Source organism: Meleagris gallopavo, chromosome 1, assembly GCF_000146605.3.
Source record: "Meleagris gallopavo isolate NT-WF06-2002-E0010 breed Aviagen turkey brand Nicholas breeding stock chromosome 1, Turkey_5.1, whole genome shotgun sequence".
In the NCBI taxonomy this organism is placed as follows: Eukaryota; Metazoa; Chordata; class Aves; order Galliformes; family Phasianidae; genus Meleagris; species Meleagris gallopavo.
The window spans coordinates 160,840,750-160,855,058 of record NC_015011.2 but is presented as its reverse complement, the minus strand read 5'-3'; the positions used below and the strand labels follow the sequence as shown (position 1 = coordinate 160,855,058).

The 14,309-nt window shown below is 43.8% G+C and overlaps 1 protein-coding gene across 3 annotated transcripts in view; it reads left to right on the top strand.

Moving 5' to 3' along the window:
• Nucleotides 1-4: 4 nt before the first annotated feature.
• The window catches only part of WDFY2 (WD repeat and FYVE domain containing 2), a 66,569-nt gene continuing 52,264 nt past the window's right edge, over nucleotides 5-14,309 (top strand). For 2 of the 3 annotated variants that reach the window (XR_002110939.2, XM_010728780.3), the window contains exon 1: nucleotides 11-96. Coding sequence is in view for 1 of the 3 variants with exons in the window: in XM_010728780.3 (XP_010727082.1) it covers nucleotides 44-96 (53 nt within the window). In the remaining 2 variants the exon portion in view is untranslated. Of the gene's footprint in view, nucleotides 97-14,309 lie in introns of all 3 variants that reach the window. The other variant, XM_010728781.3, reaches the window with a different exon arrangement.

Here is a 14,309-nt window from a genome sequence, read left to right as displayed (position 1 = left end):
ATCTCTGCTCAACAAAGTGGAGGGCTCGCAGGAGGTGGTGAACATGGCAGCGATCGTGCCCAAGGAGGACGGGGTCATCAGCGTCTCCGAGGACAGGTAGCGGGCGGGCGGGCGGGTTGCGGCGGGGGCTCCTGGCCGCAGCGAGGCGGCTGCAGGCACGGAGCGGGGATCGCTGCTTGACCTTGCCCCGGGACCGGGCGCTTCCAGTTCCCCTTTCCCTGCTCCGTATAGTTGTTTAAAATACCGTATCTCGTTGATAAGATCTTGAGTTCAGTTCCAAGGAGCGCTGTTCGGGGCCCCTCAGCCGTGCGCTGCGGGGTGAGCGTGTCCGAGGCTGCTTGGCGCCTCTTCGTCCTCTCCTGAGCCGGGGCTGAATTCAGCCCTCAGCGGTGTCGGCGCTGTACTCACGAGGTGCCGGCCTTCAAAACACGAGCTTATTTTTCTTACAGAGCCCACGAATAAGTATTTTAACCGGAATTTCTTTACAGCTCAGGTGCTCGTAACTGCGTCCCCAGCTGTCTGCTTGAAAGGCCGATGCTGGCCGATGTGTTGTGATTCCCAAGGGTCATCTTGGACTGTTCGTCTCTGCCTGTTATCCTGCAGAGTGACTGCTGTTATTTCTCTGTTAGCTTTCCCAAAATCTGTCAGTATCTCTTATCTTGTCACTATGTGCATTAATTTCCAGCCAGTTGTCAGATACGTGAACCATGCCAATTTGAGATGGCTTAAGTTCATCCAAGCCATGGTTTCCAAGTGAGCTGCCATGCCTCATAGCAAGGGGAGAAGAGCTGCTTCAAGCAAATGCTCTGCAAAGGGAACTTGATGTAGAGTTTTACAGCACTACATGGCCACAATTCTATTTTCTTTTTGTGTTTTACGTATTTGTTGTGAAGCTGAACAGTGCTTACTCAGTCAAATTGTTTTATTTGTAAGAAAGTGTTCCTAAAATGAATTTGCTCTTATATGGGTCTCTCACTCAATCTTTCTCTCTACCTTATTACCTGGTTTGTGTTATTTTAGCAGCTATGGTTTGTGGAGAGCAGCTTGGTGTTCCATGTCAGCGTTTCTTTGCAGAGGAGAGGTTTAGTGAGAGGTCTGTACTTCATGAATACCAGAGATACCAGGTTCAAGAAAGCAGCGGGGAAACAGAACCTAGGGGTTTCTCTCTCCAAACTGGCTGGTTCAGTGGGATAACCCCCCTCTCCTTCCCACCTCCAACCCCTAACAAAGGCCAGCTGAGTCCTGTTAGCTGCTGAAACCTGCAAAGAACTGTGCTGCTGAATGTGCTGCCAGATGCTTGGCTGAAGCTTTGCTGATGGTACGGGGTAACTCCATCAAAGCAAGAGATATGGTGTTGCATTTGGAGGCTCACAGGTTGTTTAGTTTAAAGGCACTACCAAGGTAAAGTGCTTGCTTGTGGGGCTGGGTTGTGGTGTCTTTGAGGTGCTACAAGCTGTGATCATGCCTTTTCTTTCTTTAGGCATGGAGATGTTCATTGATGGCTCTTTCTTTCATTTCCCATCCATGTTAGCATTTTTATTGTAATTAGAAGATTCAGAGATTAAAACTTTGGAAGGAAGAGCAGTTTAGGAATCCAACCTGGAGGCTTCAGGGTACCTAGGGCTGGAGCGCAGTTTACCAGGCTCTCAACATCACTGCTTTCGCAGATCCTTCCTGTTTAGACCTGTCTGCTGGTGTTAGCGTTAAGGCTGTTGTTTCATGGCCTTGGAATGTGGAGGGCTTTGAGAGATTCCTGGAATCTGCAAAGGCCGGTTGTGGAGATGTTATCTGTCTCTTAGGGAAATAAGTGAGTTTTGGCTGAGCTCACCAGCTTGTGATATGCATTGGTCGTATGAGAGAGATGCTCTGAAACTTTTCCAAGGAGTAGCTGGAGGGACGGACTGTTACTGGTGCTGGTTTGGGCTGGGGAGCACAGTGGAGACAGTTCTCTGTTCAGTAGCTAGTGGCTGGATACATCGATGCTGAAGTTAGGTTTCAACATGCACAACAGCTAGACACTGCTTTAAGGAGTTCCTTAGTGTATCATACAGTTCTATAACCATAAATCCTTCAAAGCAGGAGCGTGGCCCCCAGTCTGTATTTTGTGTGGTACAAGCGGTTTTATCTGGTTTTTAAAGACTGTGGAAGTGGTTTCAGCTATAGCTTGCAGACATAGCTGTACATGATGTAGCCCTGAATTGCTTGTGTTTGTAGCATATATTTTCAGGAATAAAATGAAAACTAAGTAATAATGCAGAGTATGGAGGTTCTTCAAAAAGAAAGGCATAGATGAGGAAACAGGTAATCTCAAGGGGGGTTGATTAAGACTATCTGAACTTGACATAGTCTGTGGAGTTAATTTCTTTTCAGTGTGCATCATCTGTGTATGTATTTTCTGACTCCTAGTTGGAGTCACATGAGTTACACAGTGTGCATTGTCTTCTGATCTTAATTGCTACTGCTTATTCCTTACTAGGGCAAAGTAGGTTGGGCCTGTATCTCTTTACAAGACAGCTACATTGGAATAATACATAATTTTATTTTGCAAGAGAATGCACCTGTCTAGGAAGGTGAAAGTTAAATGAGCAGCAGCATTCATTATCCAAGCAAGTATATACCTGATGCAGGTGAGCTACAAGGAGGAGATGAGCTTTCATCTGTTCTCTTTTCCTTGTCAGCAAATGGGTGGAATTAACAGACACATACATCCAAACAGACACATACATCTTGAGGGATCCATAGTACTGAGCGCTCTCAGTTCTCCACGTGGAGCTAAATGGGATTCTCCTAATGTGCACAGCTGGCCCTAGGCTGTCACCAGCTTGCTCTGTTAAAAGCATGCATTGCCATTTCAAAACTGGTGTGCGTCCTTGTCTTTTGTTGACTTCATAGGGAGCTGTGGGTGTTGGGCACTTCTGCAAAGTAGGTCACTGGTATGTCAAGTTGGGACGCATCTCCTTCGTGCTTTGGAGATTTAGTATCGCTAATCTCACCTGAGCATGGGGATGGGGCGGAGAAGCATCCCGACTCACCCAGTTCTTGCTGCCAGCAAGGGCTTGGCACTGGCATCCTTCTGTGACTCCTTGAGCCTGCCAGGGATGTGAATGTTAATTCAGCTGAGTGTTGGCGCGCTGATGCAGTGCTGCCGTGGTAGGAGGGGCTGGAGGCCACCAGCTTTCTTTTTGTGGTACTATCAGCTGTACTGTAGCGGAGAAAAGCTTAGAAGTGTGCTGAAGCAGACAGCTTTCCTGATAAATATGAACTCTGGTCTGCGCCCTCTTAGGTGTGCTATAACTTCCGTGCTACGGACCTTGAATGATATATTGCCAGTGTTGCAGGCAAGAGTTGTTTTCTTTAAAGTATTCATGGGAAGTAAAAGTTTCCATAGTTAACAATAGAAAATTGTTGAAACCCCTCTAATTTATTGTCAAAAACAAGCGCTCTAGTCCTCTAGAAGGAGACAAAATCCAGGAGTAAACTGTATGCCTTAGGAAATAGTTCTATATTTTTTAAATAAGGGAACAGAAATCTTTGCCTTTTCCACTCTCTTCTGTCATCTGAAGTCCTTTTGTTCTGAGATGTCTCGGCTTTGTGTGGTTCAATATTTGAACATAAGTGGCAGTGAGCCCCAGCTGTTGTTCATGTACATTCATATTCATGTCTTTGTCTCACATGGAGAAAACTGTACAGAATTCTATGCCTTGGTTTGTTTTGCAGGTTGAGGTTTTTAAATGCAGACTTTGTTTTTTGGGGCTTGTCTTCTGGGCATGCTAATCGACAGGGTTTTTAAGGGGTACAAAAGTGAGTGAGTCTTCTGTAGCTGAAGTCTGGACTTTGATAAACTAATAATGCGCTGGGGATGGGAATATGCATACATGACAAAAATCATGGAAGTTGGCTTTTGCATCTGCGGACAGTCATTCTAACGGGATGAAGTGTGCGCTTTCCACTCTGAAATACCTCAAAAGCAGTCTTTTGTTCCTTGTGATTCTTTTCTTGTCCGGATCCAGGACAAGCATTGTGGTTCATTCCCAAGTGAGATGGGATCATCACCCTGTCCTGCAGTTAGGCAAGATGTGACGAACTGCGTGCTCCCAGAAACATTCTGGATTTCTCTTCTGTGCTGGAGTGATGCAGAGCAATTGCTTCATAGAGCAGTGATTGTGACATGGGTTTGTAATTCTCATCTAAACACAGAGTTATTCCACTGAAAACCATTCTGCTTTGTGGCTGTTGGCTTGCAGTAGAAGTGCAGGTGGTATGAGAACATTTTCGGTGGTGGCTGTTTGTGCATTGATCAGTCCAAGCCTGTAATTTCACACCCAGGTTATTGCAGTATGAGTAGTGCAGTGCAGAAGGTGTGGGTGCTCTTTAAAAGTATAAGAAGACTCATCTGTGCTGGAGGTTCTTTAAATTTTGATTAAGAACATCAGTTGCTGATGGAATTATTGAGAGGAAATGGAGGAACCCTTCAAAAACAACATAAGGATTTGAGGCCTGTTGTTGCAAATGCAACTTGTTTGCTCAGGGTTTATGTTCTCTTTTCCAACTATTTGGATGTGTTGCAAGTGGATGACTGTGTTTGGAACCACGCTCGGGGTGGAGGATAGTGCTGGCTGCTTAAGTGAAAGAAGTGGATTGTTGGCAAGAGGCTTGAGAGGAGGCCCAAAAGCCTCATGGAATCAGAACTTGTTCCAGATGTTGAAAAGTGACTGTTCCTGCTTTCATTAACATGTATCCCATTGAGATGCCAAAATGCTGGGGCTGGTACATAAAATGATTCTCTGAGTATTTGCTGGAATGATATACTTTCCTCAGCAGTTTGTGGGGTACTGAGTGATTTTGCTTTGTGCCATCAAGAGATGATGTACTGAAGGCTGACAAAGCCTGTGTTTACCTTGCCTTCTGGTACTCTCCACTGAGCACTTAGTGTCACTTAAAGATTTAAAGCACAAGGACTCAGCCTTGTCTCTCTGATTTTTCATTCTCTTGCTACTGCTGGCTCATGTAGGTCAATGCAGAAATGGATGCAGCTCCTGCAGCTGTGTTAAGTTCATGTCTTAACTGCAAGCTGGCAGCTGCAAAAATGTGATATGACAGCATGGCTTGGACCACGGCTTGTAAAGACCCAGCTTCACTGCTGTGGTTAGGTATCAAAGTACAGTGGGAGATTAGGCACTTGAGCCTTTAGTCTGAGATGCAGTGGTTGTTGATCCCCTCTCTGATTTAGAGGTTATCCATTATACAGAAGGTGTAGATGCATGTATCATATCTCACAGCCTCCGTATGAAACAAGGAGAGCTGCTAAATGCAGCTTGCATTTGCCTTGCAGCAGCCTCATTTTCTGCCAGCAGCTGCACAAAGCTCTCAAGTTGCCGCAAGTTTTGAGACTGCGCATCCACCTCCTGTCTTACTTGGTCTTATCTTTCTCCTTGTCTTCTCTAACCTCAACTTAATTTCACTGGTGTCTGTTGACACCCATCTCTCATCAGCACATTGTATATCTGTCGGGCTCCACTGTTTGTCCTGGTGACTGTTCTCTGCACTCATTCCAGCTCTGCAGCTGAACAATGCTCCTTCTGCAGAGGGGACCACACAATGCCACCTCTTTGTGCCACTGGCAGGACAACAAACAGGGGTTATGGGCTGGCTGTGCAGTGCAGAGCTGGCATACAACTCAAAATGGACTACTGCACAAAACCTGTTGGTCTTTCTCCTAAAACTAATTATGCCTAGGAGGAAGTGATGCTTTAGTTTTAAATAGCTGCAATAGCTTACAATAAATGAATTGCAACGTTTGTAAAGCTGGTAGCTCAGTAAGGCTCTCATTGAAGATCAGTTAGCAGACTGAAGTTCTCAAATAGTGTATGAAGTTGTGACACTGTGAAAAAATGTCAGCTGCTTGCCTGACCTGCCCTGAAGGATTGAGCTATTGAGGCAAACTCCTATTTTTTTTTTCTTCTCTCCAGCTGCACAGGATTTTGCATGCTGCCATGCACATAGTAATGTGTGCAGGAAGACCACTCAGATGTGATGCCGGAGTTCTTCCAAAAACCTGCTGCTCCTTGTTTTGCAAAATGTAGCTTGTAACAGTCTCGTCAGAATATGCTTGGCATCTCTGAGAACAAGTGGGGAGGAGAATATGAGAGGGCATAATGTTCAGCTCTTGTGCTAGAGAGCTTTGAAAGCTTCATACACAGTGGGCAGTGCCCCAAGGAAAGAAGCTGGCTTTTTCACAAATAGCTGCTGCGCATCTCTGCATTCTGAGCCTCTTGAATTTGAAAGGATGTGCACAAAACTCTCCAGAGACTGTATTTAATTGCCTTGCTTCCATCACCCACCTGTCAGATACAGGTGCCTTCCTATAAAACTCTGTAGCTACTTGATGAGAATTGTGGTAGTCACTACTGTAAGGTTTTGCAAAATAGGAGTGCAAAAAGCTCTGTTTCCTGTCCATATGTGGTTTGGGGAAACGATGGATGCTGGGATGACAGTGGGTGCAGCTGTGCATGGGGGCAGGCAGCTTGCATAGCTGAGCCAGTCCCCATTGGTCATTCCAGGAAAGAGAAAACACAATGGGTTTCTTTGTACTTTCATGGGATGAAGTATAAAATGCAGTAAATGCTGTCAAGGGTTGGGTGAATGTCTGGAGCAAGCCTAGAGAATGGGAAGAACAATTATGCAAAAGGAGAAGCAAGAGGGGGAGTGTGCCAGGCTGCCCCTCAGGGAGGGAGCTTTGCATAATCACAAAACCATATGCATCTCCTAGGATTCTGTATTTGTCACTCTTCGTGTGCCTGCTGGCTTGAAATTGCAGCTAAATAATGGTCAAAAAGAATTTTTGGATATCAGATAGTTGACAAACTTTGAGAATGAGATTGTGCTAAAATTGTGGGTGGTCAAAATACAGCCTCCATCCTCATTAAAGGAAGAATGTTTGTGGAGACTGTGTTGTTTTTTTTTTTTAAAAAAAAAGTGTTTTAATTTTGCTCTTAGGCTGCAGGAAATAGTGTTGTGTAACTAACCTTGGCCAGGCTTTGAACATATGGGCTTTGCTTGTCATACCATGTGGATTCTCCATTTAAATCAAGTTTTTTTCAGGGAACTTATAAGGATTTGAGCTCTGAATGTAAGGCAGTGCCAAAGCACAGCCCTTGACAATTCTACTGCCAAGCTTACTGACAAGTTTGATCTGAAGTTGTCTTTTATTCTTCAAATTGCGCATCATTCCTCCTTACTATGAGAGGAAAGATCAGTGCTCCTAGCAGGTTTTTGAAGTAACAGTGGTGGTCAATCCTATCCCACAAGGCAATGCTTTTGACCTTTACCAGTACGTAATAGCAGTTTCCTGTAGAGAGACATCTGAGAAAGAGCTGTCCTAATGTGAATTGGCCTATTTTGCCACCAGGCTGCATTCTCTGGATGCAGATGATAGAGCAAATGCATTGCACCCTCTTCAGGAGGCACCAAAGAAAGAGCCATCACTGTGTTTAGAATCACAGAATAGCCAGAGTTGGAAGGGACCTCAAGGATCACGAATCCCCAACCTCCCTGCCACAGGCAGGGCCACCAACCTCCCCATTTAATACCAGACCAGGCTGCCCAGGGCCCCATCCAACCTGGCCTTGAACACCTCCAGGGACGGGGCATCCACAACCTCTTTGGGCAGCCTGTGCAGCACCTCACCACTCTCATATTACAGAACTTCCCCCTGACATCCAACCTAAATCTTCCCTCCCTCAGCTTAAAACCATTTCCCCTTGTCCTGCAATTATCTACCCTGTCAAAGAGTTGATTCTCGTCCTGTCTGTAGGCTCCCTTTAGGTATTGAAATGCTGCAATGAGGTCACCCCGCAACCTTCTTTTCTCCAGGCTGAACAAGCCTAGCTCCCTGAGCCTATCTTCACAGGGGAAAGAATGAATGAATGAATCACATAGAATGTGATAGATAATGTGATTTTTCAGCTCCAGCAGTGAGCACAAATTTGATGAATTTATCCGCAGCTTCAAATTCATTTGTAATAGCAAATAAGGATTTACTTGTATTTTTAAACAGGCAGCGCATCTGCATTGTGAAATACATAAGTAAACAGCTTGCATTTTTAAGCACAAGAAGGGTCTCATTTTGAGTTGATGCTGAAGCTTTTATTTAGTTCTAAGATAATAACGTATATCAGAAACATAATTGCATTTGTGCAAACTAATGTATTCCACAGGATGGAGGGGAAGAGGTAAGAGATTGATTCAGAACTCCAACCATTGGTACATATCCTTTGCATGCAGTGCTTTCATGATTTAGATGTACCAACAGTCTCCTACTTACACATTAGTTAGCTTATCCATGGTTTGAAATTACATATATAAGTGATTAAGGGAGGAAAATCAGTATGTTTATTGTGATGCAAGATAAGATGAAGCAGGAGAGTGCTGAAAATTAGTCTGCTGTCATGCATTCATTCTGGTTGCTGCTGAGCCTTTATGAAGCAGTGCAGCAAAGTTTATCTTGTGCATGTGTCCTCTGATTTGAATGCTTATCTGAGAACGCATACATTGAGGTTTCTTTCTTTACAGATTTTGGCTGAAGATACTGTCAGACTCAATATTCTGCCAGGTATTTTCCTGTATGCATTGTTTCTAGGCCCATTTATTACTCGGGGATCTAAAAGAGATTGCCTGGCCATATCACCTGGTTGCCTCTTATCTCTGAAAGCCACATAAAGTAATGAAAAGTATCTCTTTTAATAGAGGGGGTCTTTATTAGGTACTTGTTGCCCTTTATGTGAGTTGGAAACTTTAGGAATTTTAGTACCTTGGAATTGGAAATAATGGCTTATGTTTTGTTTAATCTGCATCCATTTTCGTTATGTTTTGAATAATCTTTAAATGCTTCTTTGTGGAGTTTTATGTTACTAAGCAGTGTCTTCTCATTTCTGCATTCCCTGCTTTTATTTTTGACACAGGGACAACTGTATCTCCCCTCCCACCATGCTGCTGGAGCAGATGTAGGCTACAGAGGCATCCAAAACGTGGTTCGAACTGATGTTGCAAAAGCCTTGTGTTTTACAGCACGCACATAGCTTTGCATGCAGCACACAGTAAAAATGACCTTCAGGAAAGATCCTCCACACGGTGCCTTGTTGGGCTCATGAACTGAGTTTTTATTTCAGCAGCTCCAGTACCAGTAAGCTCCTGTCAGAAGCTGATTGCACTTCTGTTGGAAGACCAGCAGGAGCCCTTGTGCTTGTCCCATCGGTGTGCCTACAGCCCTTGGTGCCACTCTTGTCCCATAGGTCTCATTGCTTCAGACTCCAGCAGCCTCTGTGTGCTTGGCTTTCTGCAGGCCAGCATCCAAAGGGGAGGAGGAAAGGCCTTTGAATAGCCCTGCATTTGGCTTCCAAGGGCTGAAGGATTGATTTCAATCCACCACTACAACAAGGTTTTTATCAGTTCTTGCTTCTGTTTGTGCTAAAAACATGCAGAGGAAAAGAATAAACTGATCCTGTATTAATGGTGCTGAAGGAGAGGGACTAGAAGATAATGTATCTGTGAAGTCAGAATGGACACCTTTGGCTTTGTTGTACCCTAAGCTTGGACCTAGACTTTTTAATGTCTGGAGATAAAAAGTTGATATTTTCTGCATCAGGAAAATGATGCATTTTATTCAGTTCTACAGGACCCTATTTCATGTCCTATGTAGACTCAGAGAGTCTACAGTTAAGCTCCAGAAGTGTGTGTTAGGCCAACCTGCGCCTTGCCCCACCTGTACTTAGCAGTAAAGGCTTTTAGCAGTTTCTGAAGAGTGGAAGTATAATATACCTCATTTTTCTAGGTTGCACTGCAGTTTTGAAATTGTTTTAGCTGCAATTATCAGCTAGGATTAGACATATGTTGGGTTTCTCCAAGCAGGAGAGAGCAGTTAGCTTCAGCATGTCAGCTCTAGTGCGTGGTAGACCACTGTCATCAGCACTGTATGTAAGATATAAGGGGCTGATTACACAATGTATAGACACTAATCCATTTCCCTAGAAGAGTGCAGTCTCTTCCCCTCAGGAAATGAATCAGACTTCATAAACAAATCTCTTCTCACTGACTTCTGCAACTGCCAGTAAACGAATGGGAATAGATGAATCTGTGATAGTGCTTCCAGAATACCAGCTAGTAAATGTTTCTGCTAGACTAGAGAGGATCTTAAGCTCAGTCCCATATAAACACTTACTGAACTAACTCCTTTGGGTTACATTCATGTCGATGTTAGTTTTATTTGTAGCCAAAAAAGCAAAAGCACTGAAGAATATGGAGAATTTGACTTGCTGCAGCACTTGGAGTCTTGTGGCACATGGAGGTCTAAAGCATGGACAGACAAGGAGCACAATGGGCCATTGCAGGCATGATTTCTCCAGACTAAACGTCTGGGAACATTGCTCTGGGGAACATTGCTCTGGGGAACATTGGTGGGGCTGTGATGCTGTTGTTTGGCACCTTCCCCTATCTGTGCTCTTTCCTTACTATAGTTGCTTGTATGGTGGGGGAGAATAAGACCAGCAGGAATGTATGAAATCCTATAGTAGCTTGGATCACTACTTATGTAAAATCTTGGATTTGGAGTAGTTGTTTGAAAGCAGTGGTGGGTTTTTTGGTTTAATCAGCAATTCTATGAATACTGGTTGATGCGATCCTTAGGTTTCCAGTCTTTTTTTTTTTTTCCTCAAATACTATGGCTAGTCCATGTTAGATACCAGGGAAAGGGTTATGAATGTACTGATTGTTTAAAAACAAATTGCATGCTGTCATCTCTGGAAATGTATCAAGTTTAACTGAATTCTGAAAGCTTCTCTGTGATTTAGGATGCTTGGACTCTTCCTTTCCCTTCTCCCCAGCAGGTTCTTTGGTAGATAAGAGGTGAGCTTGGCAAAGATTTCCTCAATAAGTTTTTATTAACAGGAAACCAAGCCAAGAAGTCTCCATCCACAACTAGTTTCATCCACTGCATCACTTTTGGTCACTGCTATATTTGTCCTTCTAAAGCTCTGATGACTTAAAACCCATTTCTGAGGAAGCAGGAATGAACTTATCCATCTGCTTTTTAAGAGATATGAACATGTCTGAAGGAATGGCTCAAGGTCTGCAAACTTTGGGATGAGAAGCAGAAAGTTTGGATAAGCCTAACAAAGAGCTTAGTGTACCTCAGTTGCTGTCTGCTGTGGTCTCTCCTTTGACTTGCTCTACAATTGAGCTTTTGTTCACATGCATTTTGGACACGAACAGACATTTTTACATGGTTTAAAGAGCCATATTTTTTTTTTAGAAATAAATAGAATTGTTATTTATCTCTGGATTACAAGAATGTACCTGTTAACTATGTAGATAGTTCTCTACTGGGTTTTGTGGGAGAAGTAAATAAATGACCATAAATAAATCTGGATGTGGAAAAACATGGCATGGGTAGTTTGTGTTCAGGTGTTCTGCATGCAAGATAAAAAGTGCAAAGAATGGTTTCAGAGAGTGGTGTGTGTGCATGTACTGACACCTCAGATAAGTGCTATTCTTCCGGAAATATATTGTCTGCTAGCAGGCTCCTGGTTTGCATACCAGCTGTTGTGATTCTCTGGAGCATTATCCTGGCATTGGTTTACACTTCTTGTGGGTTGGGTTTTCTTTTTTCTGCTTGGTTTTTCTATTTATGGCTGCAAGTCATGACTGTATTTAAGCCAGAAATTGTTTATTCAGTTGCTGGCTTATTGGCTTACACCTTTACAGTGACTTCAGGCTAATAAAAATGAAGGAGGAAAAAGAGGAAAATATGGACTACCTTGGCATATTGTTGTGGTACAAAGTAACTAGGAAGTAGGGCTGTCTTGAGTAGAGTCAGCAAAAACCATGTTGTTCCAACTTTCTAATTCTTCTAGATCAGCACCAAATTGCACGTGACTATAGATGTAGGGTGGACTTCAACAAGATCAATATTGTTTCCTCTTTTCAATAATGGCATGAGCCAGCTGGTAGAAGCAGCTGAGCCTAAAGGCCAGTTGTTGTAATGACTAACTCTCTAATAAGCTTAACAGTGCCAGGATATGTTTTGAGGCAGGGGAATCTGTCTGCGCTGCATGACCATTGGTACCAGGCACTGTTTGTGCTGTGAGCCAGTTTGCTTGGTGTCAAACCCAAAGCTTGCCTGGGGACGGAATTAGCTTGGATCGGGGACTATTCCCAGTACACAGCCTGGATGCAGTCGCTGTTTTCTGTGCCAGGTGGCCTCTCTGCCAGAATCATGTCCCAGACCTGTATCATTAATTCATCGGGATGCATTTCACAGGTTAAGTCACCCAGATCATGTGGCTGGCCCTGTTCTCGAGGTGTCACGTTGCTTATGAGAAATTGGTTCTGTGATTTAAAATAAAAATAAAATTACTGGTTTAAACAAGATAGAGGTCTTTAAGCAGATGAGTCTGCAAATATTTCTGCTAACTTGAGGTCTGTGTAAGTAAGTTTGAAAAGCTGGAATTTGAGACCAAAAATAATTTGACATTCTGAAGATGAACCAAATGTCTGGAGGAGGGCAGATCTTCAAGGCCTCAGTGCCGAGTAGAAGAGCAGCCCCAGCAGCATTCCTGTGTGGGACACCAGCCAGTGACCTGAGGGGCTGCTGCCAGGGCTGAGCCCCAGCTGGAATAAAGGGGTGGCACCCACAGCCTCTGCAGTCTGGTTCTCTGCTCAGATCTCAGTGGCTGCTGCTGCCCCTCTAGCTGCTAGACCTGCTTACGTCTGCTTGTGGTGCTCATTAATGGAGTCTACCACTAATCAAGATAACCTCTCTTTGCTTCTGATTCCCAGAGAAATACTCTTGGCTGGTTTGAATAGAGCATTGTTTTGTCATGTACTGTAGGTATGGGAGTTGGGGTATGAGTTTACAAGCTAGCTTGTGCCATTCTTCTGTCATCCTGGGGTGGCACCTTCCTGGCTACAGCAGTGGGGCTGCTTAGCAGCCTGCCAGAAGAGCCCAAGCCTAACTCATAGTTAGGGTAACACCCTCTAGTGTTTCATAGCAGATGAAAGGTTTCATTCTGTGTGCTAAATGGTAGTAAAGACAAATTTTGAAAAGCCATCCACTCCTTTGAAACAAGCATACAGTTAGGGGTTATGTGCTGAAGAAAGAATTCATCATGAAGGTGATGTAGGTAGGGAACAAAACTTAGAGATCGAGGAAGTTTGTAGTCCCTACACAGGAAGGCTTTACCTAAGGTTTTTTGTCTTGGAAAGAAAGTTCTGGTCATAGAAGTGACACTTCTGCTCCTGTCAGTTCCTAAAATTCTTGAAATAAGATCATGGAGTAGCCACAGACCTTACTCTAAGCATTGTTTTCACCTCATATGCCTTTTCCTATAACTCAAGGCTTCATTAAGATCTGGTTTCGCTGATAAATGGCTACAGAGAACTTTCACAATATATAGAGGATGAACTAAAATGTTCGGGTGGACAGATGATAATAAACTTTCATTTCCTATTAAAAAATGGTAATGCTACACAGAATCATGGAAAGGACGTGTGCTACTTCAGTGGCTTGTGCATTTCTCCACATTCAGACCACAGGAAATTTCAAGTACAGAAATGAAATGAAATATTTGGAATGTGTTTGCAATAGAAAACACTGTACAGATGGAGATTCTTGTTCTGTAACCGTTCTGTAGGTCTTGACTGGTTTGCTTGCCACTGTTCACATTCAAGAGATAAATTATCTTTTCTGGAGTCTTCCATAGCTTATTTTTGTACAAGCTGTTTACATTTGGGTACCTGGTTAAAGGACCTTGTTTAGTCCTTTAGTTCAGTCCTTTCCCACCTCCAACCCATTCAGTTTTGTAATTTTAGGAAAGAGTCTGGAGGTGAGGGAATGCACTATCCTGAATTGAAGTGTGCTTTTTCCACCTCCCATCCAAATAACACTGATATGTGTCCTGTTAGGAAAAAATTTCTAATTTGCTTTACTTCACAGACAGAATCACAGAATCACAGAATCACAGAATTGTAGGGGTTGGAAGGGACCTCTAGAGATCATCGAGACCAACCCCCCTGCCAAAGCAGGTTCCCTACACCAGGTCGCACAGGTAGGCGTCCAGGCGAGACTTGAATATCTCCAGAGAAGGAGACTCCACAACCTCCCTGGGCAGCCTGTTCCAGTGCTCCGTCACCCTCACCGTGAAGAAGTTCTTACGCACATTCGTGCGAAACTTCCTATGCTGCAGCTTATGTCCGTTTCCCCTCGTCCTGTCTCCACGTACCACTGAAAAGAGACTGGCCTCACCACTATGGCCGCC